The sequence below is a fragment of the Callithrix jacchus genome, chromosome 9 (genome assembly GCF_049354715.1).
Source record: "Callithrix jacchus isolate 240 chromosome 9, calJac240_pri, whole genome shotgun sequence".
NCBI classification, from domain to species: domain Eukaryota; kingdom Metazoa; phylum Chordata; class Mammalia; order Primates; family Cebidae; genus Callithrix; species Callithrix jacchus.
Window position 1 is genome coordinate 16,179,475 of NC_133510.1, and position 27,969 is coordinate 16,207,443.

The 27,969-nt window shown below is 46.8% G+C and overlaps 3 protein-coding genes across 15 annotated transcripts in view; 2 read left to right on the plus strand and 1 right to left on the minus strand.

The window, feature by feature from the left end:
* RHNO1 (RAD9-HUS1-RAD1 interacting nuclear orphan 1) overlaps window positions 1-27,969 on the plus strand; it is a 33,133-nt gene that overhangs the window by 144 nt on the left and 5,020 nt on the right. Inside the window, exons 2-4 of one of the 5 annotated variants that reach the window (XM_078338453.1) lie at window positions 2,279-2,430; window positions 6,324-6,557; window positions 27,714-27,923. In XM_078338453.1, the coding sequence (XP_078194579.1) occupies window positions 27,798-27,923 (126 nt within the window). In that variant the 5' untranslated portion in view covers window positions 2,279-2,430; window positions 6,324-6,557; window positions 27,714-27,797. Of the gene's footprint in view, window positions 1-2,278; window positions 2,431-6,323; window positions 6,558-19,265; window positions 19,358-19,580; window positions 19,733-27,713; window positions 27,966-27,969 lie in introns of those variants that run through there. The other 4 variants (XM_078338451.1, XM_035255467.3, XM_078338452.1 and 1 more) reach the window with 4 other exon arrangements.
* Window positions 406-19,221, minus strand: FOXM1 (forkhead box M1). Of its 9 annotated transcripts, none has more exons than XM_078338446.1 (9): window positions 18,967-19,221; window positions 15,102-15,650; window positions 13,453-13,601; window positions 10,140-10,331; window positions 8,150-8,278; window positions 7,432-7,476; window positions 6,785-6,854; window positions 6,423-6,598; window positions 406-2,408 (listed from the first exon to the last, which is right to left on the minus strand). In XM_078338446.1, exons 2-9 carry the CDS (start codon window positions 15,601-15,603, stop codon window positions 1,383-1,385), a joined length of 2,289 nt encoding a protein of 762 aa, XP_078194572.1. In that variant the 5' UTR covers window positions 15,604-15,650; window positions 18,967-19,221; the 3' UTR covers window positions 406-1,382. The 9 variants fall into 9 exon arrangements, with proteins under 9 accessions (XP_078194572.1, XP_035111346.3, XP_017831356.3 ...); XM_035255455.3 differs by having other exon boundaries at window positions 6,785-6,857; XM_017975867.4 differs by having other exon boundaries at window positions 13,453-13,604.
* TULP3 (TUB like protein 3) overlaps window positions 19,266-27,969 on the plus strand; it is a 64,122-nt gene continuing 55,418 nt past the window's right edge. Inside the window, exon 1 of the mRNA XM_054238024.2 lies at window positions 19,266-19,357. The gene's annotated coding sequence lies outside the window, so the exon portion shown is untranslated. The remainder of the gene's footprint in view (window positions 19,358-27,969) is intronic.

A 27,969-nucleotide genomic window follows, 5' to 3' on the forward strand; every position in this document is an offset into this window, starting at 1 on the left:
GGAATGAAGCACCTGTATCTGGGCCCATCCTGCCTTAATGTTCAGGGGGCCCTACCCCTCGTGAGCTTTTCTCTTATTAAGGAATAATAACTTAGGCCAAAAGGCCTAAGTTAACCAGCAGGCCCAGAGGTCTCAAGGAACAAGGTCAGAGATGACAGGGAAGAGGTCAGCTGTGCAGGACTAGCACTGGGAAAACTAGCAATTTGTGTTGTGAAATGTGTGTGCCCGTGCAAGCGGCAGGAAGGAGGGGATTCCCTCTCAAGCCCTTTGTGTGCTCCAAGTGCTTCTCTGGGTTAACTTGAAGCCTTGCCTTTTCCCTGTCACCATTGTCTCCATCAACACCCTCTTCCTTTCCAACCACTTCTTGTTCCTTAGGAGTCAGACACCAACAAACCACAGAGCCCAGCATGTCCACCCTGGCTTTTATTGAGTAGGTAGTTACAGTAGTGTTCTCAAGCCAGCTCACACCCATGAGGTCAGCTGGGGCCTAGGGTGGCTCTTTGCAAAGCTGAGGGGCAAGATAAGGAAGTCAGGCAGGTCAGGGGCCCTTTCAGCCTTCTCAAGCCTCCACCTGAGTTCTCGTCAATGCTAGTCCCCTTGCTATGATTAGGGACATTGTCAGAGAAACATCTAATGGCGCATATCTAGGCACCCACACTGTGCTTCAGTTGCATCCGTCCTCCCACCCCAATTTCAACTCTTCACCCAATACAAAAGACCTTTTTAACCAGGATGTCTTGCAGGAAAGCTGACTAGGAAACATGGGGTTGGCAGGGAGGGGCAAAAAGGACTCTGGCAAGCAGATCCACTTGTCTGCTGTCTGCAGTAAAGAACCCGAGACCCAGGTACCTTGGCCTGGAAGAAACCGTGTACTGCAGGTCCTCCCTTCTCTTGGAACTAAAAGCAAGGAACAGAAGTCAACTGAAACTCCTGGTCATCCTACCCACCTTCTGGCAGTCTCTGCATAATGATATAAGGAAATAAGCTTACATTTATAATTAGAGGATAATTTGGAGAATTTACACTATTTACAAGGGCCACCCTGCAAAGATCAGGGAAGGTGAGAGATTGCTGGGCACAGAATGGGAACAGGCTGGGGAGTTCCTAATCTCTTTTCACCATTGCCTTTGTCATTCCCACCCTTCAGCTCCTGGGAGGGACAACAGAGGAATCAGATTCTCTTGGGCAGCATAAGGTCCCAGCAGCGACTAGGGTATGACTGCTACCTTTGCATAATCAGGCAGCAGGGAGCTAGGAGTGGCAGAACAGTCTCTGCCTGCTGTCCGAACTCAGAGGCCTGGGGTGCAATGAGCCTTGGACTGCCCAGCCACAGAAGTGCCCAGGGTGGTGGACAGCTTGAGCACAAGGGAAAGGGCAGGGCTCTACTGCAGGTCAGGAATGAGCTGGGACCAGTTGATGTTGTCAGGGCCCAGTGGGTCCTCCTCCAGGCCAGGGAAGCTGATGTCCAGCAGGATCTTGCTGAGGCTATCATTCATTGTGTCCAGAACCAGGCCTTCTGTTAGAGAATGATTGGCTGCAAGGCCAGAAACCTGTGGCTCCGGGGAGCCTGGCTTGGGGACTTCCATATCTGAGGGAGAAGAGTTGCCAAAGGGGTCGGAGGCAAGGTCTAAGGGTTCTGAACTGAGGAGCCTTTGCGGTGATTCAAAAGGGGGAATGCTTTTCAGTGGGGTGGTGCTGAGATCCATCAGCCCCAGGGGGTCAGGCAAGGGGCCAAAGGTACCCTGGGGGGTCTGTACTGGGCTGAAATTCAGCCCCCCTACTCTGGCTGGGGGCGTGAGCATCCAGGATTCAGGGGTTCTGGGGAGGACAGATTTGCTCGGGGTAGAGGAGATGGGCATTGTTTCCTTAATGGGTGTCTTAAAAGGTCCTCCCTCTCCCTGGGGGTAGCTGAGCTGGGAGGCAGGCTCAGAGGAGTCTGCTGGGAATGGGAGCTCTGTAGCCCAGCGGGAAGTACTGGGCCCCTCTGAGAAGAGCAGCTCTGGCTCATCTACACAGGGAGGCATTAGATGCTGTTTCCTCCGAGACCGGCTCATTTCCCTCCTCTCCCTGTGTTTAATCGCAAGCATTTCCGAGACACACCGGGTTGGGGACCTGAGCCCACTGTAGGACTTCTTGGGTCTTGGGGTGGGAGATTGGTACGAATCCTCCCAGGAGGGAGAAGATTCCTCTTTGAAAGATGGGGCTGGGGAGGGCCACTCTTGCAAGGGAGGGCTCTCCACTTTGATGGGTCTCACTAAGTGTGGCATTTCCTCCCCAGGCTGGATTTCTTCCTCCTTGATAGACTGAACTGGAAGCAAAGGAGAGAGTCCTTCTCCAAACAGGAGTTTCTCCTCTTTCACTGGACCTGCAGAAGGAAGAGGAGCTATCCCCTCCTCAGCTAGCAGTGCCTGAAAGGGAAACAGAGACAAGGTGAAAGGGAGCACTTGCTTCAACCTGCAGTCACCAGGCAGGACACACAAAATCATATATTGCTACTGATCCTCTTTGTGTCGTTTTAAAGTCTTAAAATGCTGAAAACCTGGAGCAATAAAAAAAAAAGTCTTAAAAATCTATTAAATATGAAAATGTCAGGTATGCTGAAGTTGGTAGTTCAATTCTTGGGGTAAAAGATGAGAATATATAGTATGTACTGGCATAATTATAATAGCATTCATCTGAGAGAAAATACAATTGCATGCCTATCTTACACTGTATACGAAGATTTAACGCATGAAAATTAGAACCTTAGGCTGCTCTGATGGTATTGGGAAGGGACATTATTGTCACTAAAGTTGGTACACAATCCCCCCAACTGCTAAATTTGGCTTAAAGAAAAAGAAAACCTTAAAACCATACAAATCCTGTAAGAGGATCTAGGAGACTACATATACAATCTGAAGGTGGCGTGACCTTCGTGACCAAGACTGGAAACTCAGAAGCTGTAAAAGAGAAGAGAGACATTTGACTACATAAAATTATAAAATTTTACTCTGGCAAGAGGTACCATAAACAAAGTTAAGAAATAATGCCTGTAATCCCAGCACTTTGAGACACTGAGGCCAGTTTGAGACCAGGGTGAGCAACATAGTGAGATCCCATCTCTACAAAAAAAAAGTTTTTAAATTAGCTGGATGTGGTGGCATGCACCTGTAGTCCCAGCTACTTGGGAGGCTGAGGTGGGAGGATCACTTGAGCCCAGGAGGTCAAGGAAAGATGCAGTGAGCCATGATTATACCACTGCACTCCAGACTGGGCAAGATAGCAAGACTCTGTCTCTAAATAAAATTTAAAAAAAGAAAAGAAATAAACAATAGAGGTATAAAAATAGCTTCAGCATAAAAGACAGAAGGTTATCATTTTAACAACAAAGAGCTCTCACAGTGGGCCAGCAGGGTGGCTCATGCCTGTATTCCCAGCACTTTGGGAGGCCAAGGCAGGCAGATCACCTGAGATCAGGAGTTCAAGACCAGCCTGGCCAACATGGCGAAACCCCGTCCCTACTAAAAATACAACAAATTAGCTGGGCATGGTGGCATGCGCCTATAATCCCAGCTACTTGGGAGGCTGAGGCAGGAGAATTGCTTGAACCTGGGAGGCAGAGGTTGCAGTGAGCTGAGATTGAACCACTGCACTCCAGCCTGGGCAACAAGAATGAAACTCTGTCTCAGAAAGAAAAAAAAAGATTAGCAGGGTGTGTTGGTGCACACCTGCAATCCCAGCTACTTGGAAGGCTGAGGCACAAGAACTGCTTGAACCCGGGAGGCAGAGGTTGCAGTGAGCCAAGATCACACCACTGCACTCCAGCCTGGGTGACAGAGCAAGACTCTCTCAAAAAAAAAAAAAAAAAAAAAAAAAAAAGAGCTCTCACATATTGATAACAAAACCTGAAAAATGGTCAATGTCCATAAATAAGCAATTCAGATAGAGGACAATTTCAAGTCACCAAATATAATGACAAGGTGCTCAGACTTACTGATAAACAAACAGAGATAAAATTAAACAAGAGGGTAATGGGTGCACCAAAATCTGAGATCAGCACTAAAGAACTTAACTCATGTGACCAAACACCACCTGTTCCCCAAAACCTATGGAAATAAAAAATTTTAAAATAAATAAATAAATTAAATACAAATTTAAAAAATTAAGAAGATATCACCTATACACATTAGATTGGCAAATATTAAACAGACTAATAGTACCAATTGCTGGCAAAGATACAGATCTTATCATATATTGCTGGTTTAAACATGACTTATCACAGCTTTTTTGTAAAGCAATATAGCAATATTTAATAGAATTTAAAATACATTCTCACCTAGCAATCTCACATCTGGAACTTTATCCCAGAGAAATGAAAGCACTAGTAAGAGAGATCCTTGCAGACATATTTATTGCAGTATCATTCAGCAAAAATTGAGAAACAGAATATGTTCACAAACATGGAATGGCTGAAAAATTTATGGTATAGCCACATCATGGAACATTATGGACATTAGAAAATAACGAATTAGAACTATGCCAAGTCACGTGGAAGAATCTCCATGAAGTATTGTTGAGTTAGAGAGAGACATGTAGAGAAGTATATACAACATGATCACATTTTCAATGTTCTATGTGTTATATGTGTACATATAAGATGGCTATCGCTATGCACGTATAACTAAGAGCATGGATAAAATATGCTCTTAGTTATACTATACATGTATAAAGCATATTAAATTATCAACATGTTATCTCAGAAGTAGAGGTGATGAGGGTGAAGGTAGGGTGGAGAGGGGAGCCAAAAAGAAGGAAAGGGGAAAAGAAAACCACTGCATTAAAACCAAAACAAGTGTCCATGCTACAACCACACTAATGCATTTATGCTAAATTATGTATGCTTTGTATAACTGTGCAATATATTCATTTATTTATAATATAATTAAATAATTTTTTTTTTTTTTTTAGAGACAGGGCCTCATTCTGTTGCCTAAGCTGGAGTGCAGTGGCACGATTATAGCTCATTGCAGCCTCCAGCTCCGGAGCTCAACTAATCAACCTCCCAAGTGGCTAGGACAACAGGTACAGATAAAAGTGCCTGGCTAATTAAAAACATTTTTTTTGTTGTTAGAGAGAGGGTCTTGCTTTGCTGCCCAGGCTGGTCTTGAATTCCTGGCCTCAAGCGAGCCTCCTGCCTTGGCCTCCCAAAATGCTAAGATTACAGGTGTGAGCCACTGTGCATGGCCTAAAATATTTTATAAAAAAATAATTTTCCTGACTAATCTGGAAAAAAAAATAAAAAATAAAAAATAAAAGCAAACCCAAGTCGCTCTAAACTCTAGTCTCCGTGAGTCTTCCATGTCCCTGAAGGGGAAGCCCTTCAGTTTGGTTTGGTTCCATCTCCCTGAGGGGGACTGGGGAAGCCCTTACTCACAAAACTCTTGAACAGCGTTAAGTGCAGATTTGATAACTGATCCAAGTTTGCTCTGAACTTACCCTTCTCACCTTCCCCTCAAGCTAGACCAGTGACACTCAAGCAGGGGTGCTTCCCTCCCCACCAGGGGACATTTGGCAATGTCTGGAAGCATTTAATTGTCACACCTGATGGGTGCTACTGGCATCTAGTGGGGAAACCAAGGGATGCTGCTAAACACACTAATGCACAGGACAGTCCCCTCCATGTCCGACAAAGAATTCTGCAGCTATAAATATTAATAGGACTTACTTGAGAAACCCTGAGCTAGTCTGACCCAGTCACTCTACTACTGCCAGGCACGAACTCCATGTCTTGCCTCCATGGCACATTGCCCATTAGCATGCTCTCTCCATACCTGTTTGCTTACCCACATCTACTTTTTTTTCCCCTTTTTCAAGACAGGGTCTCACTCCGTTGCCCAGGCTGGAGTGCTATGATGCAAACAGGGTGCACTGCAGCCTCAACCTCCTGGGCTCAAGTGATGCTTCTGCCTCAGCCTTCTGAGTAGCTGGGACCATAGGCATGTAATACCACCCTGGCTAATTTTTTTTGCATTTGTAGCAGAGACTGGGGTCTCGCTATGTTGTCCAGGCTGGTCTCAAACTCCTGGCCTCAAGCAATATTGCCGCCTTGGCCTCCCAAGGTGTCGGAATCACAACTGTGAGCCACAGCATCCAGCCTCAAATCCACTTTTTCTAAGGCTACCTCCCTAGCCCATCTACCACAATCACCCTTGTCTGAATTCTTACCAACTCATCAGGTACTTATGGGCCTTCTGACATCACTTATGTTGTAATCCAAGTATCTTTTTAGCTTTTCTAATAGTATTACATTTCCCTATGTTTTTATGCCTTGTCTACCCAACTAGATTTATAAGCTCTAGAGGAACACTTTGCTTTGCAAACTGGAGGTCCAACGTTTTTCACTGGCCAGAATCTCTCTTCAGAGGAAAATAGAAGATACCCACCTTGGGGGCAATGCGGACTCGCTTGCTATGGCGGGCGAGCTCTGAGCTCATGAGGGAAGCCGCCAGCGGCAATGGCACCTTCACCGAGGGCTGCAACACCAGCGACTGGTTCACTGGGAACTGGATAGGCACCAGGTACGAGCTGACCCGTGGTAGTAGTGGCTTCATCTTCCGCCCTAGGAGGACACAGGAGAGATCAGGAGCAGGGGGGAACGGAGTACACCCCTTCTCAGCCCCAGGAGCTTTGCTCTGCTTCTCTGGGCTCAGATCCCTTTGAGGTGGGAACAGAATCCTGGAGTTTGGTTCCCTAAAGATGCCCCCAGAACAAGGACCAGGCCTGAGACCCCCTCTCTCATACTAACGTGTGCCCAGGGGGAGTTCAGTTTTGATGGTCACGTTCCGGCGGAGCTCTGGATTGGGTCGTTTCTGCTGCTGCTTGTGGCAGATGGGGAGAGAAAAAAAACCTGTGTTAATAAGGTAAAGAAGGGATGGAGAAACCCCACAGGCTGCTCTGGTGGCGTATGCTTGAGTTAACCGACAGCCCAGAGAGAGGAGGCCAACCTGAGGGGATGGACGCAGGTGAGCAGTCTCCAAAGCTGTGGTTAGTGGGTGGCCTAAGACACATGATGGCAGAGTGGAACTACTGCCTCAACCACATGTCCTCAATACCCTTGAAGGATGCCAGAGCAGGTAGCTATACACGTGGCAAAGAAAAGCCAGGCACAAAAGTGAGCAAACGAACTGCCACCCGTGGGGCTGGGGCCACACGCTTGTGGCTGTTGCAGCACGTTCCCCTGCTGTGCCCCACTCAGCTCAATGCACCCATGTGATGCCCATGGGAGGGGAAGAAAGTGTGCCCGAGCCTGAGAGTTTTCTGCTTCTAGGGCTGGCAGTCACATGGCTATAGGCTCCCTTCCCCGTGTCACATCTTGTCTCTGTCCACTAAAGCCATGCTGAGCAGTGAAAGGAAAACAAGGCCAAGCCCGGAGCCAGAGGGAAAGAACCTTACTGATTCCAAGTGCTCGGGCAATTGTGGAGATCCTGGGTCCAGTGGCTGGTGGCGGCCAGGCATTGTGGGAGAGAAATGAGATGAGGTTACCACTAATATGGTCAACTGACCAGAGTGGGAAAAACACCTTTTCCTGACTGATGACAAAAGACACCCTGGACAACTGTCCCTCCCAGGAGAATGATTATAGCTACCAGCAGCCTTATGGGCACTCTGAAATACCAAAATAGCTTCTTTTTGAAACGACGTTCTGGTAGCTCAGCTTCTGATCTCCAGCCTAAGGAAGGGCTTTTTTAGAGCAAGCTTTCCCAGACTTTCTTGTAAGGATCACCTGAGATGGTTGCTAAAATACAAATTCCAGGGCCCATCCCAGAAGCACTCAATCAAGAGCCGCAAGAGAGGGGTGTGGGAAGCTGTGTTTTAACAATGTCCCAGGCAATTCTCATTCACAGGGAAGTTAGAAAAACACTGCCCTTGGAAGCCGTCTCTGTTGGATCAGGACAGCCCTCTCTTTGCTCTGGTTTGGCACAAAGATGTGTCATTTGGTATTTGTCAACTGTACTTAATTCAGCAGCTTTTGTGCAAGTCACTACTTGGCTGGCTGGCTTCTAACTCTCCCCTGACCAAATGAAAGCATACTAGGAGAACTTGTTTCCTTTTAAGATGGCTATGACAACCTCCAACTTAGGCCCTATTTAGAGGAAAGCAGGGCACTCACCTTAAACACCTGGTCTAATGTCAAGTAGCGGTTGGCACTGGGGTGAATGGTCCAGAAGGAGACCTTGCCATTGGCGGACGTCTCCCGGACGAACATGTCATGCAGGGAAAGGTTGTGGCGGATGGAGTTCTGGAAGAAGAGCAAGACAACTGGTTATCAGCTACTTTAGACTCAGAAACATCACCCTTCCAACACAGGGGGACCAGCCTCAGGCCCCTCCCACTGTGCTCAGCATAGGCTTCGTCTGGTGTCTTTGCAGCCCTGCCTCTTGGCAACTCTCCTGACACTCCACACCACAGAGCTTTTACCCTCAGCCCATAAACCCACCTATTCTACAGGAATAAAGACTGATGACAACCTCACATTGTGGTAAAGAAAAGACCTGGATAACTGTCAGAAGCTAGAAAAGCAGAGTGAGACCTAGCAAATACGGCAAAACCCCATCTCTACCAAAAATATAATTAGCTGGGCTTGGCGGTGCACACATGTAATCCTAGCTACTTGGGAGGTTGAGGCAGGAGAATCACTTGAACCTGGGAGGCAGAGGTTGCAGTGAGCTGAGATTGTACCACTGCACTCCAGCCTGGGTGACAGAGAGAGGCCCTGTCTCAAACAAAGAAGCAAAAAAAGAAACTAGGAAATTAAGGCTGGGTGTGGTCACAGTGCATTGGGAGGCCAAGGCAGGAGGAGTACTTGAGACTAGGAGTTCAGAGCAGCCTGGGCAACATAGTAACCAGCCTGGGCAACTGCCTCTCAAAAAAAAAAAAAAAAGTTAGCCAACTGTGGTGGTGCACTTGTTATCCCAGCTACTTGGCAGGCTGAGGAGGGAAGAGCTTGAGCCCAGGAGGCTGAGGCTGCAGTGAGAATGAGCCAAAAGGCAACCAGAGTGATACCCTGTCTCAAAACAAAAAAAAAACAACTAGGAAAGTAAGCTGATGTAAGGGAGTGAAGTTAAGAGTTCTATCATGAAGGGCCAGGTGTGGTGGCTCATGCCTGTAATCCCAGCACTTTGGGAGGCGAGGTGGGCGATTCATTTGAGGTTGGGAGTTCAAGACCAGTCTGACCAAGATGGTGAAAACCCATCTCTACTAAAAATACAAAATTAGCCAGGCGTGGTGGTGCATGCGTGTAGTCCCAGCTACTCAGGAGGCTGAGGCAGGAGAATCGCTTGAACCTGGAAGGTGGAGGTTGCAGTGACCTGATATTGTGCCATTGCACTCTAGCCTGAGTGACAGAAACTCTGTCTCAAAAAAAAAAAAAGTAAGTTCTACCATAAGGAAAATAAAGCACACTTGGCTTGGAATTGAGCACCCATCAGAAGACCTTATTTGTGGCTCTGACACTGACCAACTGTGTGAGCTACGCTGACTCCCAGGCGTCTGTGTTTCCATGGATAAAGTGAAAGGAAAACCCCTGCCTGCTAGAAATGTTTTGTGATGCTATAGGAGGTGACATCTAGGGTCATGAGGCTCACAGACAGCATTCTTTTTAATTTTTTTTACATTTTATTTTTATTTAATTATTTTTAAAAACGGGGTTTCACCATGTTGGTTAGGCTGGTCTTGAACTCCTGACCTCAGGTGATCCGCCCACCTTGGCCTCCAAAGTGCTTGGATTACAGGCGTGAGCCACCGCGCCCGGCGGCATTCTTTTTTGTTAATCAAGACATTTTTATAAAACGACTTCACCACTCTAGCTGCTGGTATCTAGGACTGCTGTTGAGCATAACAGAAAAGTGGGCTTGGGTGCTGCATTGAAGACTCTCCATGAACTTTAGGTAGTAACAGATGAGTAAAGAGTAAAGAGCTCTTTTTAATGATTTTGCCTGAATTCAATAAGATTGAGTCACAGCCCAAAAGATGCATTTGTGTTTATCGTTCTAGCATCCTTTGCACTTAACTGCTGCCCCAGATACAAACTGCAGCACAGCACTGGAGACAGACTGTCAGGCCAGACTGACCTTGATTTTGGTTGCATTGGGACATATTACCTTCCAGCCTGGCTTGGCAATGTGTTTAAAATAGGGAAAGTGGTCCTCAATCCAAGTATAGATGTCTTTCAAGGTCATGCGCTTCCTCTCAGTGCTGTTGATGGCAAATTGTATCATGGCCATGTAAGAATAAGGTGGCCGCTCAGACACAGAGTTCTGCCAGGACGCTGATGGTCTCGAAGGCTCCTCAACCTGAGGGTTATGAAAAAGTGAATGACATGACAGAGTTCATGAGAACTATCCCCAACCCAAACCACTGAAGAACATCTCCTAGAGAAACTTTTATTCCATAGGACTGTACTAGAAACAAACTCATCTTAGAACACCATTTCATAGAATAAAATTTTAGGGTTGGGAAGGATCTTGGAGATGATCTAGCCTAGTGGCCTAGACCCTAGCCAGTAAGAAACTGGTTCTGTCATTATTCATTTTGTTTTGGAGAAAAGCCAGTCCCTTCCTGTTGAAATTTCTCATGAAAGTTTGAGTATGTACTTTGATCCTCAAAGCATTGATGTTACACTAACACACGCCCATTTTTCAGACTGGTGGGTCAAGAAACCTAAGTCTTAGTCCCATTTTCATTCCGGATGTGTTGTGAATAAACCCATCTCATTTCTTTTTCTTCCTTTCTTTTATTGAGCCGGAGTTTCGCTCTTGTTGCCCAGGCTGGAGTGCAGTGGTGTGATCTTTGCTTACCACAACCTCCGCCTCCCAGGTTCAAGCAATTCTCCTGCCTCAGCCTCCCTAGTAGCTGGGATTACAAGCATGCACCACCATACCCGGCTAATTTTGTATTTTCAGTAGAGATGGGGTTTCACCATGTTGGTCAGGCTGGTCTTGAACTCCCAGCCGCAAGTGATCTGCCCGCCTCAGCCTCCCAAAGTGCTGGGATTACAGGTGTGAGCCACTGCATCTGGCCCATCTCATTTCAATGTTTGTATGAGAGAAACATTCCCAAGAGTATGAGTCAGACAGTGAGTCTGTAAAACATACAGTTAGCTAAGTTTTAGGCAAAGATCTGATCATTCACATTTTTTTTTCTTTTTTGAGAAAGGGTCTCACTCTGTCACCCAGGATAGAGGGCAGTGGCCAGACAGCTCATTGCAGTCTTGACTTCCCAGGCTCAGGTGATCCTCCTGTCTCAGCCTCCAAGAAGCTGGGACTACAGGAGTACACCACCATGCCTGGCTAATTTTTTTGTTTGTTTGTTTCTGAGACTGAGTTTCACTTTTGTTGCCCAGGCTGGAGCGTAATGGTGTGATCTCAGCTCACTGCAACCTCTGCCTCCCGGGTTCAAGTGATTCTCCTGCCTCAGCCTTCCAAATAGCTGGGATTACAGGTACCTGCCATCACACCTGGCTAATTTTTTTGTATTATTAGTAGAGATGGGATTTTACCATCTTGGCCAGGCTGGTCTTGAACTCCTGACCTCAGGTGATCCACCGGCCTCAGCTTCCCAGATGTTGGGATTACAGGCATGAGCCACTGTGACTGGCTGGGTTTTTTTTGTTTTTTGTTTTTTTTTTCCGGTATTTTTAGTAGAGACAGGGTTTTGCTATGTTGCCCAGGATGGCCTAGAACTCCCGGGCTCAAGTAATATGCCTACCTTGGCCTCCCACAGTACTGGGATTACAGTTGTGAGCCACTGTGCCTGGTCCCATTTACATTTTTAAAAACTGAGATATAACTTTCTAAAGTACACAATTTTATGTACACAGCACAATTAATACATTTTCACTTTTGGTTTTTTTTTTTTGGAGACAGAGTTTTGCTTGTTGCCTAGGCTGGTGTTCAATGGCACGATCTTGGCTCACAGCAACCTCTGCCTCCTGGGTTTAAGCAATTCTCCTGCCTCATCCTCCCGAGTAGCTGGGATTACAGGCATGTCCCACCACACCTGGCTAATTTTGTATTTTTAGTAGAGATGGGGTTTCTCTGTATTGGTCAGGCTGGTCTTGAACTCCAATGTCAGGTGACCTGCCTGCCTCAGCCTCCCAAGCACAGGCGTAAGCCACAGTGCATGGCCAAATTTTAACTTTTAAAGATTGTTGAGCTGGAGAATATTATCCTATGCTATTTAATCCAGGAACAGAAAACCAAACACTGCACGTTCTCACTTATAAGTAGGAGCTAAACACTGAGCACACGTGAACACGAAGAAGGGAACAACAGACACCAGGGCCTACTTGAGGGTCGAGGGTGGGAGGAGGTGGAGGGTTAGAAGGTAGAAAAACTACCTAGCAGGTACCTAGCAGGTGCTCACTACCTGGGTGACAAAATCATTTGTATACCAAACCCCAGTGACACACAATATACCCATGTAAAAAACCTGTACATGTACCCCCAAACCTAAAATAAAATTGAGGAAAAAAGAAAATAAAGACTGTTGAATGTATGATTAACAGGTATATACAATAGAATCTAGATGTGTTATATTGGTAACTGTGGAAAAAAACCAAACCAACCAACCCAGACTATACAATTAGGTTAGATCAATTTTGACTGCTGGGGAAGTATTTAAAATTCATGTCTAAGCCATACCTGTAATTCTAGCACTTTGGGAAGCTGAGGCAGGTGGGTCACTAGAGCCCAGGAGTTTGAAATCAGCCTGGGCAACATGGAGAAACCCCGTCTCTACAAAAATACAGAAATTAGGTGGGCATGTGGTATGCAGCTACTCAGAAAACTAAGGTGGGAAGATCAATTGAGCCAGGGAGGCTGAGGTTGCAGAGAGCCGCGATCGCACCATTGTACTCCAGCCTGGGCAACAGAGCAAGACCCTGTCTCACAAAATATATATATACATATAAAAGAATATATATATAATATATATACATAAAAGAATATATATATAATATATACACATAAAAGAATATATATAATATATATACACACACACATACGACTATATATATACAACTTTATCTGCTATTAATACTATATCTTCAAATAAAATTACCTTATTATATTATGTTCAATTCATACTGTTGGGAGGCACCTTTAAAGTCCAAGTGGATTCCCAAAGTGAAGACCTCTTAATCATTTCCTGAATACCTACTAAGGGCAGAATACTAAACTCAGTGCTGGTTGGAATACAGTGACCAAGGGAATCTGCCCTCAAGGAAATTTCACAGACTGAGGAGAAAAGATCCCAGGCAGAAGAGTAGCTCAAAAGTTATACAGAATAGCATGAAGTGGAGAGCTAATACCAGAACATGGAAATTCTGGTCCAGCAGGCCACTTGATCCATTTTCCTTCCTAGGAATTCCCTGCATTGGTTCTGATTTCTTTAGTGAGGGACAGAACAGTTCACCTTAACCTGTCTCTGCTCCAGGTGACAATTCTCCTTTTCCTCCATCTCTTGCTTGATGCTGCAGGAGCCCAGTCCATCAGAATTCATGTTCCGAAGCCACTGGATGTTGGAGAGGCTACTGTTGATAGTGCAGCCTGCTGCCTCACCACCTGCTAGAGGGAAAATGATCCAACACCCCACTTAGCTGCCTCATCAGATGCCCAGTATGCCCATCAGAATTGGTGGCTAGCAGGCTGGGTGCAGTGGCTCACGCCTGCAGTCCCAGCACTGTGGGAGGCTGAGGCGGGTGGACCACCTGAGGTCAGGAGTTCAAGACCAGTCTGGCCAACATAGTGAAACGCTGCCTCTACTAAAAATACAAAAAATTAGCCGGGCATGGTGGTGGGCACCTGTAGTCCCAGCTGCTTGGGAGGCTGAGGTAGGAGAATCACTTGAACCCGGTAGGTGGAGATTGCAGTGAGCTGAGATTGTGCCATTGTACTCTAGCCTGGGCAACAAGAGCAAAACTCTGTTTCAAGAAAAAAAAAAAAGAAGGAAAATGAGATCGGGCACTGTGGCTCATGCCTCTAATCTCAGCACTTTGAGAGGTCTTTGTGGTTGGCTCCATTGAGCTCAGGAGTTCGAGACCAGCCTGGGCAACATAGTGAGACCTCTTTTTTCTTTATTTTTTGAGACCCCTTCTTAATAAAAAAAGAATAACAACTTTTTTAAATAGAAAAGATTTTTTTTTTTTTAAGACAGAGTCTTTTTCTGTCGCCCAGGTTGGAGTGCAACGGTGGTGCAATCTTGGCTCACTGCAATCTCCGCCTTCTGGGTTCAAGTGATTCTCCTGCTTCAGCCTCCCAAGTAGCTGGGATTATAGGCACCTGCCACCATGCCCAGTTAATGTTTTATATTTTTAGTAGAGACGGAGTTTCACTATTTTGGTCAGGCTGGTCTCAGGTGGGCCACTTCTGACCTCAGGTGATCCAACTGCCTCGACCTCCCAAAGTGCTGGGATTTATAGGCATGAGCCACCTCACCAAGCCAAGATTTTTTTTAAAGAAAGGAAAAAAATTTTTACTTTCTTTTGGGTCAATGGAAAGGATAAACAGAAATAATAAATCCTTTTCCAACATAAAGAAAGCAATAGAAATGCTAAATTATAATTGGAACCCTTTCAACAGTGCCCAAAGGGGCTAGGTCAAGCTTTCAGGATAAAGACATTTTCATTGGCTCAGGCTAGATGCCCGATTGTTTTGTTTTTGATCTTTTTGAGACAGAGTCTTGCTCTGTCACCCAGGCTTGAGTGCAGTGGTGGGATCTTGGCTCACTGCAGCCTCCTCTTCCTGGCCTGGGCAACACAGTGAGGCAATTCTCCTGCTTCAGCCCCCAGAGTAGCTGGGACTACAGGTGTACACCACCACCCTCGGCTAATTTTCTTGTATTTTTAGTAGAGACGGGTTTCACCATGTTGGTCAGGCTAGTCTTGAGCTACTGACCTCAAGTGATCCACCCGCCCCAGCCTCCCAAAGTGCTGGGATTACAGGCGTGAGCCACCATGCTTGGCCAGATGCCTGACAGTTGCAATCATCAAGACAGACTACAGACCTTGCCACTAGAGAGGAAAGGCTGGGCTCCCTCACCCCTTTGCCTGGAAGACCACATACCACGGCTCTCCTGTTTCTGCCCACAAAGGGCTTCAGGTGATCTAGGAAGATTTATATCCGTAGTTGCAGGTTTTGGTCCCAAGGTCTCTATGGTCACTTCTGTCCTTTTGGCATCACTGCTGGTTTGGATTTGAGGCTGGAGTCTTGGAGGCTGAGTTGGGGCTCCCCCACAGCTGATAAGGATGAATTTGTTGGGCCCACTACTGCCACTCTCTTTTCCCTTGGCAGTCAGTGCTGTGATGATGCTGTGGATATTGGCATTGTTGGGGATGGCCACTACTTGGGTGTTGGGCATGGTGGGGTGGTTGATAATCTTGATCCCAGCTGGAAACTTGCAAGAGCTGGACTCTGCCACTTCCTTGGAGGCCTGTACTTGACTAGGCTCCTGTTGGGCAGGGGATCTCTTAGGTTCCTCCTCTGATGTTTTACTTGGGCCATTTTGAACAGGAAGGGGCAACCGCCGTCTTTTGAGAATCAATGGCCGACGGGGGCTGGTTTTCATTATGAATCTGTGTTTTCACTCTCCATTGAGAATCACAAGTGTGGACCCTGGAAAATGCAAAGAGCAGCAAGATGTCAGAGATTTTTTAGGCTGAGAAGAGGTTCTTTAAGAGAATGGTGCTCCTCTTCCTATGACCAGGAACATGAGCTCAAAGGCAGAGGTGAACGCTCCATGGACTTTTGTAAAGACCTCAGATAATAAGGCGATAATAATTGCTAAAATTACAGCAGACAGAAGCAATTCAAAGGGCAAAAATGGGACTGGGTTGGAGATAGCCAAAGATCTCCTTCTTGAAGCTTCAGAATATTTGGCTACAGAAATGGATGGGACAGCTACAAAAATGTGGAAATCTCTCTAATTGCCTACTATAATATAAATAGATAACTTGCAATGACTGTACGGACAGCAATGGAAGATGCTAGAATAGGAGCATATGGTAATTAGGAGTCCTGAGAAAACTCTGATCCCATAATCCATTCTAAGATAAAGCCTTTTAATTTTTTTTTTTTTTTTTTGAGACAGAGTCTGCCTTTGTCACCCAGGCTGGAGTGCAATGGCACGATCTCAGCTCATTGCAACCTCCACCTCCTGGGTTCAAGCGATTCTCATGCCTCAGCCTCCCAAGTAGCTGGGATTACAGGCACCCACCACCATGCCTGGCTAGTTTTTGTATTTTTGGTAGAAACAGGGTTTCACCATGTTGTTCAGGCTGGTCTGAAACTCCTGACCTCAGGTGATCCACCCAGCTCAGCCTCCCGAAGTGCTGGGATTACAGGCGTGAGCTACGCGCCCAGCCAGGCCTTTTAATTTTTGTGTTACTTCGTAAATAGGACCAGTGCAACAGAATCAGGGAAGAAAGGCAGACTGTACTATTGCCACACCACTGGAAAAATCATCTCCTAGTTTACAAGACCTCACATAAAATGGAAACCTCTACTGGAGGCCCATGTAAAGTTGTGCAGCTTGTGCTCTGAACAGCTCTAGAGGGTGACATTTATTTCTCAGGCTATTATACTTGCTCGAATTTTAAAAGAATATGTTTTCTTTTACAATTTGTACTATATTTATCCAATGGCATTTTAGTACTTGCACATGGCTACATATATTTTAACTTTCTAAGCATGCCACTTCATTAATTTCTTTTCTAGAACTAAGACTATAATCCCTGCCTCCTTACTACCAGAATGTGCTATCATCAATACACTAAGGTGGTTCTCAAATGCTAACAGTGTAGCTTTTTCTTTTTTAAGCATTTCGTTCATTTTTTTTTTGAGACAAAGTTTTGCTCTTGTCACCCAGGCTGGAATTTAATGGCACGCGATCTCAGCTCACTGACACCTCTGCCTGCCTCTCAGGTTCAAGTGATTCTCCTGCCTCAGCCTCCCGAGTAGCTGCGATTATAGGCGTACACCAACACGCCAGTTAATTTTTTTTTTTTTTTAGCAGAGATGGGGTTTCACCATGTTGGCCAGTTTGGTCTCAAACTCCTCAGGTGATCCACCCACCTTAGCCTCCCAAAGTGCTCAGATTACAGGTGTGAGCCACTGTACCCAGCCTTTATTTTTTTTTGAGATGGAGTCTCGCTCAGTTGCCAAGGCTGGAGTGCAGGGATTACATCTCGGCTCACTGCAACCTCCGTCTCCCAGGTTCAAGCGATTCTCCTGCCTCAGCCTGAGTAGCTGGGATTACAGGTGCCCACCACCACGTCCAGCTAATTTTTGTATTTTTAGTAGAGACAGTGTTTCACCACGTTGGCCAGGCTGGTCTAGAACTCCTGACCTCAGGCGATCTACCCACCTCAGCCTCGCAAAGAGCTGAGACTACAGGTGTGAGCCACCACACCCAGCCTGATTTTTAAAATTTTTTTGAGATGTTGTTTTGCTCTTGTTGCCCAGGCTGAAGAGCAATGGTGCGATCTTGGCTCACTGCAACCTCCACCTTCCTGGGTTCAAGTGATTCTCCTGCCTCAACCTCCACCTTCCTGGGTTCAAGTGATTCTCCTGCCTCAACCTCCCAAGTAGCTGGGATTACAGGTGTGCACCACCATACCTGGCTAATTTTGTATTTTTAGTAGAGATGGGGTTTCACCATGTTGGTCAGGCTGGTCTCAAACTCCTGACCTCAAACTTCTGCCCATCTCAGCCTCCCAAAGTGCTGGCATTACAGGTGTGAGCCACCGTGTCTGGCCCTTTGCTGATTTTAATAGATATATGGAATATTCTACTATTAAGTAAACTTGTATAATTCTATTTCATGGAACTATGGGAGACAGAGGAATTGGCTGTTTCTCTCTCTCTTTTTTTTTTTTTTGAGACAGAGTTTTGCTGTGTTGCCAGGCACCAGGCTGGAGTACAGTGGTGCGATCTTGCTCACTGCAACCTCCACCTCATGGGTTCAAGCAATTCTTCTGCCTCAGCCTCCCGAGCAGCTGGGACCACAGGCGTGCGCCACCATGCCCAGCTAATTTTTGTATATTTTTAGTAGAGATGGGGGTTTCACCATGTTGTCCAGGATGGGCTCCATCTCCTGACCTTGTGATCTGCCTGCCTCGGCTTCCCAAAGTGCTGGGATTACAGGCCTGAACCACCGCGCCAGGCCTTGGCTGTCTCATTTTTAGGACACTTGTCTCCCTGAAAAGCAACTGCACTTTCTTGACATTTGCCATCTGCATAGAGTTCACAGGCCCTCCACACTTCTACCTTCAAATCTGTTTCACCTTCACCTCATATCTTTCCAGGCCTCCCTCTCTCCCTGCATCAATCAGTAGATACTGTTATTTTTCCACAGGATATCTAAGTCTTAAGTTTCTCTTCTAATTCCTGACCAACCTCTTAGTATTATTGCCGACACTTTCTTGCCCGGGAAACTTCCAGAGTGGCTCCTCTGACCCATCCCCATCCCAAGCGGGGAAATCTTGCTACATTCTCAAGAACCAGGAGAAGGGTGGTGGCCAAAGGGTAAGATGGAGGCAGTGTTGCCTAGTGGTGAGACAGCCTGGGAGCAGGGGAGTGTGTACGTATGTTGGTCTTTGACTCAATATAGTACAAGCTCAGTCTTCATCGCAGCCACAGTCGGCCTAAGGAAGAAAGTAGGTCACCCCAGCCCTCCCGAGGCTGTGGGCAGGGTGCAGAGGTCAGACTTCAGGGAAGTCCATGGGGCGCTTTAAGTAGTGAGAATGCCAAGGCCAGGAGGTTGGATGCAGAAAAAATTTGCACCCTGGCTCAGACCTTCTCCCCGTATGGCCCAAACCTCCACTGGTGGCCCGTGCCCTGCTGCTAGACGCCCTGACCTCCGCACCCGGAGGCCTTGCTCCCCGCCTGTGCCTAGGCCAGGCCTGGGACTCCATTCCTGCATCCCGCTCACCTCCAGACTGCAGTCGCCGCCGCCGTTGGGCCGTGGCTCCGAAGGCGGGCTCCGGGCTCCTCCAACCTGGGGGCCGAGCCCGGACCCCGGACGGGGACTCGCGCCGGACCGGCCGGGTCCCCGGCGGTGCGGGCGGGGTGGGAACCCCGGGGGATCCCGGGAAGGGAGGGGGTCCCTGGCCGGGGCCGGGGGTGGGGTCTGGCACCGGAGCTTTCAGTTTGTTCCGCTGTTTGAAACTGGCGCCGGCGGAGCGTTAAGGTCACGTGACGGAACGTCGCCAATCGGCGCCGGCTTGTCTCGGCATTCGGGGCTCGAACGCGGCGCGGTGTGACAGGAGCGGCGGCCCTGGCCGGCCCGGGCTGGTAAGGCGGCCCGCTGGCCTGTTCGTGGGGTAAGAGGTGGCCGTGAGGTCAGGGAGGGGCCGGAGGGGTCTCCGCGGCGTGGGTGGGCGAGCAGAGGGACAGTTTGGGGACGCGCGGAAGCGGCGTGACAGGCCCGGCTCCCTGGGCCCGCTTCCCTGCCGCCCTAGCCAAGTCAGGCGACACGCCCCTGTCTCCCCTCGAACTGCTCTGCTCCCCTTTTCAAAGGTCGGCTTTACTTGATTTCCTTCCCAGGGGAAATCGTACCCAGTTTTCCTACAGCGAACGATTATTTGCTCCCCGCGATTAGCCCGAGGGTTCTTTGAGGGCTGCGTGTGATCTCAGCTTTCTTCCATCTTGGAAAAAATGTCGGCACCTTGAGCCCTACGTGCGCGCGAAATCTTAAGGTACTGACCTGTCTTTGCCCCTCCCAAAGCTAAGCCTTCGGATACAATAGACTGTAGTGCTTTATTTATTTACTTAGCCTGTCTAGTTGAACAACTACTATGTGCCAGGCACCGCTAGGCCCTGAGGGTACAATGGCAGACAAGGTTCTTAACTTCCCTTGGACTCACAGCCCAATCCTGGGAGAGGGGCTCAGACGTTTTTAAGTAATCAAATAAACAAATGTGGGCTGGGTACGGTGGCTCACGCCTGTAACCCTAGCACTTTAGGAGGCCGAGGCAGGTGGATGGATTGAGGTCACGAGTTCAAGACCAGCCTGGCCAACATGGTGAAACCGCTTCTCTACTAAAAATTAGCCGGGTGTGGTGGTGCGTGCCTGTAGTCCCAGCTACTCTGGAGGCTGAGGTGGGAGGATGACCTGAGCCGGAGAGGTGGAGGCTATGGTAAACTGTTACACCACTGCACTTCAACCTGGACGGAGGGAGTGACAGAGGGAGACACCATCTCCAAAACAAACAAACACACAATAGTGGAATTACTGCTGTCAAGTGAAACAGTAGAGCTTAATGATACTTTGAGTATTTACAATAAGGAGATCTTGAGAGGTAGGACAGGAAAGGCTTTTCCCGTGAGAGCTTGGTGTGTGAGATCTGGTACCTTTTACAAAAAAAGGAGGGAACCTCCATAAGCAGAGGGAATCAGGTGTGCAAAGGCGGCATGGCAGGAGTAAGCACGGTGAGGAATATCTGAGGGGTTTGAGCTAATCAGCCTGAGTGGAGTGTGGTGTGAGTTGAAGCTGGAGGCAGAGGAAGCAGGCCTTCGCCATACTGAGAAGTTTTATGCTTATCCAAGAATAAAGGAAATCAATCATAAGCTTGAAGCAGAAGTGAACTGAGGTCAGATTTGCATTTTAAAAGGTCCCTCTACAGCAGGGGTTGCTAGAGTGGATTAGGGCAGACCAGTTGGATATTGCAATACTCCAGGCAGGAACTGCTTGAGCTTGAAAAAGGTTGTCAGGGAGAGAGGAAGAAAAGGAAGGAAACAGAGAGTGAAAAAGGGGCATTATGAAAGGTGTTTAAAAGGTAAAGTTGACAGGGCTTGATGGTGGGTTGGATGGGAGGTGGGAAGATAGAAGTGTCAAGATATTTGGCTGCATAATTGAAAGAATAATGACACCATTCCCTGATCAAGAGCCCTGGAAGATAATCACTTTGGCCAAGGGGTGGCGGTGAGGTTGTCAGGGAATGACTGTGAATTCAGTTTTTGTTTTTTACTACAAAGCAATGCTCAGAATGAGTTCAGTTGTTTTTTTGGTTTTGTTTGAGACGGAGTCTCGCTCTGTTGCCAGACTGGAGTGCAGTGGTGAGATCTAGGCTCACAGCCACCTCTGCCTCCTGGGTTCAAGAGATTCTCTTGTCTCAGCCTCCCAAGTAGCTGGGATTACAGGCACGTGCCACCACACCTAGCTAATTTTTGTATTTTCAGTAGAGATGGGTTTCACCATGTTGGCCAGGATGGTCTCGATCTCCTGACCTCGTGATCCGCCTGGCTCGGACTCCCAAAGTGCTGGGATTACACGCCTGAGCCACTGCGCCCGGCGGAGTTCAGTTTTTAAAAAAAATTTTATATATTTATTTTTATTTATCTTTTTATTTTTTAGAGACAGGGTCTTGCTCTGTCCCCCAGGCTGAAGTCCAGTGGCATGACCTTGGCTTACTACAGCCTCAGCCTCCTGGGCTTAGGTGATCCTCCCACCTCAGTCTCCTGAATGGCTGGGATTACAGGCACATGCCACTATGCCCAGCTAATTTTTGTATTTTTTGTAGAGACAAGGTCTCACTCTTGCCCAGATTGATCTTGAACTCTTGGGCTCAAGGGATCCTCCCACCTTCACCTCCTAAAATGCTAGCATTACAGGTGTAATGCCAGCCAATGCAACCGGCCAAGTTCAATTTTAAACTTGTTGAATTTTTTTTTCTTTTCTTTTTTTGAAGCCAGTTTCTGGCTCTGTCGTCCAGGCTGGAGTGCAGTGGTGCGATCTCGGCTCACTGCAACCTTCGCCTCCTGGGCTCAAGTGATCTGCCAACCCCAGCCTCCTGAGTAGCTAGGATTACAGATGCCCACCACCAAGCGCACCTAATTTATTGTATTTTTTGTAGAGTTCTGGTTTCGCTATGTTGCCCAGTCTGGTCTCAAACTCATGAGCTCAAGCAATCGCCTGCCCTGGCCTCTGAAAGTGCTGGGATTACAGGCGTGAGCCACTGCGCTCAGCCTTAAACATGTTGAATTTGAGGTGCATTTGAAATATCTAGTTGATGTTCAGGTAGGTAGTGGGACTGAACTTAAGGAATTCTAAAATGAGTATATAAATATTGAAGTCATCTACTTATAGGTGGTTACGGAAATACAGGTAGATGAGTTTGCCTAAGAAAAGTATATAGAGTGAGAATAGCTCCGAAGCACAACCAGAGGGGAAGGACTTAGATACCAGAATGAACTGACCTCTAGTTAGAGCAGAAAGAAGATAGATGCTGATATGCATAGGTTTGTGTGTTTGCTTTCTGTAAAATCCGAGTATTTCCTTTGATGTCTTCTGCATTCGTTGTCAAGTCTGAAGTAAAATCATTTGTTAACAGAAAAGGGGTGTTCTGACATTCTAAGAAAGTGGGCAGGGTATGGTGATTCACACCTGTAATTCTAGCACTTTGGGAGGCTGAGGCAGGAGAATCACTTGAGCCCAGGAGTTCAAGACCAGCCTGGACAACACAGCAAGACCCCATCACTAAAAAAAATAAAATAAAATAAGAAACCAGCCAGGTGTGGTGGTGCTTGTCTATAGTCCCAGCTCTGCAGGAGCCTAAGGCAAGAGGATCTCTTGAACCCAGGAGTTTGAGACTGCAGTGAGTTATGATCATGTCACTGGACTCCAGTCTGGGCAACAGAGCAGGAACTCACCTCTAACAGTAATTTAAAAAATTAAAATAAAAATTTTCAGCCTGGACGTGGTGGCTCAGGCCTGTAATCCCAGCATTTTCAGAGGCTAAGGTTGGCAGATCACCTGAGGTCAGGAGTTCAAGACCAGCCTGGCCAACATGGCGAAACCCCATCTCTACTAAAAAATATAACAATTAGCTGGGCATGGTGATGGGTACTTGTAATCCCAGCTACTCAGGAGACTGAGGCAGGAGAATTACTTGAACCTGGGAAGCAGAGGTTACAGTGAGCCTAGATTGCACAACTGCACTCCAGCCTGGGCAACAGAGTGAGACTTCATTTCAAAACTAACAAACAAAAATTTCCACTTTTTTTTTCGAGATAGGGTCTGTCTGTCACCTAGGCTAGAGTGTAGTGGCATGATCATAGCTCACTGCATCTTCAGACTCCTAGGCTCAAGTGATCCTCCCACCTCAGCCTCCCAAATAGCTGGGACGACAGGTGTGTCCCACCATGTCCAACTAATTATTCTTTTAAATTTTTAGTCAAGACGAGGTGTCACTATGTTGCCCAGGCTGGTCTTGAACTCTTGGCCTCAAGCAGTCCTCCCACCTCAGCCTCCTAAAGTTCTGGGATTATAGGCATGAGCTACTGTACATAACTTGGAGAAATTTTAACATAATCTTTGTGGAGAATGAGTTGATCAAGGAAACAGGATTGCTGAGCAATGTACCCATTTGAAGCTGATGACTTTCAGCAAGTCATGAATTTCAACGCCATAGCCATTGCTACCACTGTCATCTTTCCGCTGGATTTCTATGGTAGCTTTTTGTTTGTTTTCCAGACGAAATCTCACTCTGTTGCCCAGGCTGGAGTGCAGTGGTGCTTGGCTCTCTGCAACCTCCACCTCCCAGGTTCAAGCAATTGTCCTGTCTCAGCCTCCCGAGTAGCTAGGATTATAGGTGTATGCCACGATGTCTGGCTAATTTTTGTATTTTTGTATTTTTTTTTTTTTTTGAGACGGAGTTTCGCTCTTGTTACCCAGGCTGGAGTGCAATGGCGCAATCTCGGCTCACCACAACCTCCGCCTCCTGGGTTCAGGCAATTCTCCTGCCTCAGCCTCCTGAGTAGCTGGGATTATAGGCATGCGCCCACCATGCCCAGCTAATTTTTTTGTATTTTTAGTAGAGACGGGGTTTCACCATGTTGACCAAGATGGTCTCGATCTCTTGACCTCGTGATCCACCCACCTCGGCCTCCCAAAGTAATTTTTGTATTTTTAGTAGAGATGGGTTTCACCCTGTTGGCCAGGTAGTCTTGAACTCCTGACCTCAAGTGATCAAGTGTGGGGCCTGCCTCAGCCCCACAAAGTGTTGGTACTACAGGCATGAGCCACCACGCCCGGCCTCTCTATACTTTTTATCCCTTTCCAACTAGAATGTAAGCACGACAACAGCAGAAGCTTTATTTTATTCTCTGGTATATATTTTCAGCACCTGGAACAGTGCCTAACACACAGTAGGCACTCATTAAAGATTTTCAAGTGAGTGAATGAACAAATAGATGTATTTGTATTTTGTGTTCTTCATAAGGTGTTAGTTCCTTGAGAATAGAGACTTTGTCCTTTTTTCTTTACCTGTAACTCTACTGCCTAATTATGTAAGTCAAACCATGTTTTTTGTTATTGTTGATTGAATGGATTACGAACATATAGAACCAACCTACTCCGTTGTGTGACATTCCAGCATGCTCAGCTGCACCTCTCATTTACTTAAGTCTCTATCTATTGCATTCAACCTTGCACCCTACCATTCCACTGAAGAAGCTCTCATTAAAGTTGATCTGGGGCAGGTGTGGTGGCTCATGCCTATATTCCCAACACTTTGGGTGGCCGAGGCAGAAGGATTACTTGAGCCCAGGAGTTCGAGACTAGTCTGGGCAACAAAGCAAGACTCTCTCTCTAAAAAAAATAATAAAACTTTAAGAAAAGATGCTCAAGGCACCTTGTAAGAAAAGTCAGGTTGGAGAGGAGTGGGGAAAAAGGAAACAGGGAACTCAGAAGGCTATCAGAGGCGTCAGGCATGGTGACTTATATTTGTAATCCCAGTACTTTGGGAGGCCTAGGTGGGTAGATCAGTTGAGGTCAGGAGTTCAAGACCAGCCTGGCCAAAATGGTGAAACTCATCTCTACTTAAAATATAAAAATTAGCTGGACGTGGTGGCAGGCAACTATAATCCCAGCTACTTGGGAGGCTGAGGCAGGAACATCGTTTTCTGAGAGGCGGAACTTGCAGTGAACCAAGATTGAGCTACTGCACTTCAGCCTGGGTAAAAGAGTGAGACTCTGTCTCAAAAGATAAAAGTACAGAGAAGAGTCAAATAAAACAAGGGTTTGAATTGATTGTTATTTTAGACATAGTTGTTAGAGAAGGCCTGTCTGAAGAATTACTAGTAATCTCAGCAATTTGGAAGGTAGAGGAGGGAAGGATTGCTTGGGCCCATGAGTTTGAGACCAGTCTAGGCAACACAAGGAGACCTCGTCTCTTAAAAAAAAAAAAAAAAAAAAAAAAAGCCAGGTGCAATGTGCTCACTTGTAGTTCCAGCTACTCAGGAAGCTGATGTGGAGGATCACTTGGTCTCTAGAGGTTGAGGCTGCAATGATTCGTGATCACACCACTGCATTCAAGCCTGGGTGACAGAGCAAGGCCCTGTCTCAAAAAAAAAAAAAAAAAAAAAAAAAAAGGCCTGGTGCAGTTTCTCACACCTGTAATCTCAGCACTTTGGGAAGCTGAGGTGGGTGGATCATGAGGTCAGGAGACCGAGACCATCCTGGCTAACATCTCTACTAAAATATAAAAAATTATCTGGGCATGGTGGTGGGCGCCGGTAGTCCCATCTACTCCGGAGGCTGAGGCATGAGAATCGCTTGAACCTGGGAGGCAGAGGTTGCAGTGAGCCGAGATCACACTACTGCACTCCAGCCTGAGGACAGAGTGAGACTCTGTCTCAAAAAAAAAAAGACAAAGAAAACCTGGGGTGTGGTGGCTCACATCTGTAATCCTAGCACTTTGGAAGGCTGAGGTGGGCAGATCACTTGAGCTCAGGAATTCAAGACTAGCCTGGGCAACACGACAAAACCCTATCTCTACAAAAAATACAAAATTAGCCAGTGTTGTGGCACAGTCCCAGCTACTTGGGAGGCTGAAGTGGAACGATCACCTGAGCCTGGGAGCTCAAAGCTATAGTGAGCTGTGATTGTGCCACCGTATTCCAGCCTATGTGACAGATGAGACCCAGTCTCAAAAAAAAAAAAAAAAAAAAAAAAAAATTTATTCCCTGACTGGCTGGGTATTTGATAATGTTAAGGAGTTTATGTTTTTATTTAGTCGTATTCATGGGAATGATAGAACTTTTTTTTTTTTTTTTTTTTTTGAGATGGAGTTTCGCTCTTCTTGCCCATGCTGGAGTGCAATGGCGCAATCTTGGCTCACCGCAAGCTTTGCCTCCTGGGTTTGAGTGATTCTCTTGCCTCAGCCTCCTGAGTAGGCATGCTCCACCATGCCTGGCTAATTTTGTATTTTTAATAGAGATGGGGTTTCTCCACGTTGGTCAGTCTGGTCTCGAACTCCCAACCTGTGGTGATCTGCCTTCCTCGCCTTCCAAAGTGCTAGGATTACAGGCATGAGACACTGTGCCCGGCCAATAGAACATATTTTCTTCGACATAATGCGGGGGTAGAAGCAGTGGCTAGGGGTATAGATGAGTCAGGATTAGCCTGGTTGATAGTTTTTGGAGCTGGATGTTTGGTACACAGGGCCCATTATTATATTATTCAGTCTACTTCAGTGTGTATTTGATGTTATGTAGAGTGAAAAATTTTTTAAAAAGCCGGGTGGGATCAAATTGTTCTGCTTGAAAATCTGCCATGACTACTCAGGATAAAGTCCAAACTCATATGGTGTCATCTGTTTTTGTTTGTTTGTTTGTTTGTTTTTGGAGATAGAGTCTTGCTTTGTTGCCCAGGCTAGAGTGCAGTGGGGCGAACTTGGCTCACTGCAACTTCCACCTCGCAGGTTCAAGCGATTCACCTGCCTCAGCCTCCTGAGTAGCTGGGATTAGAGGCGAGCACCACCACACTTGGCTAATCCTTTTTGTTTTGTTTCGTTTTTTTCAGACAGAGTCTCACTCTGTTGCCCAGGTTGGAGTGCAGTTGTGTGATCTCAGCTTATTGCAACCTCTGCCTCCTGGGTTCAGGTGATCCTCAGCTTCCTGAGTAGCTGGGACCTTAGGCATGCACCACCACGGCCAGCTAATTTTTGTATTTTTGATAGAGATGAGGTTTCATCATGTTGGCCAGGCTGGTTTCAAACTCCTGACCTCAGGTAATCTGCCTGCCTCTGCCTCCCATAGTGCTGGGGTTACAGCTGTGAGCCACCACACTTGGCCATGTCATCTGTTTTTTTCACCTCACCCTGACACCATGTTTATCCTCAGTTCTTGCCATTTATCTTTTCATACTCTATCCAGATACATTGAGTTTGTAATTCCCAGAATTCACAATACTCCTTCTTGTCTCTGTGCCTTTGTGTACGCTCTTCCTCCGGTTGGAGTGTCCTTGCTTTTTTGTTTCTTCTAGGCCTTCCATACCTAGGTTAGGTATCTCCCTTTCCAGAAAGCTTCCTTTGGAATGAATGGAACCATATTGTATTCTCCCATTGTGTTGTGAATGTCCATTTCCCTTTGTTAGACTTTCAGCTCCTTGAAACAGGGATGAGCTCTGTATCACTACAAGTGTTTGGCACTCAGTAAATGATTGTTTAATAAATGGTTATTCATCTTTTAATTCCCAGCACCTAGCATGACATTTAGTGCATACTCAATAAATGTTTGTTAGATGAATGTTGAATATGAATACTGTGTTTTGATTGGTGGCATAGACTTTAGGAGGCAGTGCTCCCCACAACCTTGAGATTTACAGTAGAATTGGCGGGCAGAGGATCAGGAAAATCTAGGGAATATTTGTTCCCAGCGTTTGTTTCTTCTCTACAGGCATGGGTTGGAATTGGAGCCTATCTCCCATCCCGAAGGCTATCAGCATCATGTGGTTACTAACTGTTCCTCATTCACCGGTTGATGCCTCCCAGAAAAAAACGCCGCCAGCCTTCCCAGAAAGCCCAGCTGCTGTTCCACCAACAACCACTGGAGGGCCCCAAACACCGCTATGCATCTACACAGCTTCCCATCACTCACACTCGACAGGTGCCCAGCAAGCCCATTGACCACAGCACCATCACTTCCTGGGTAG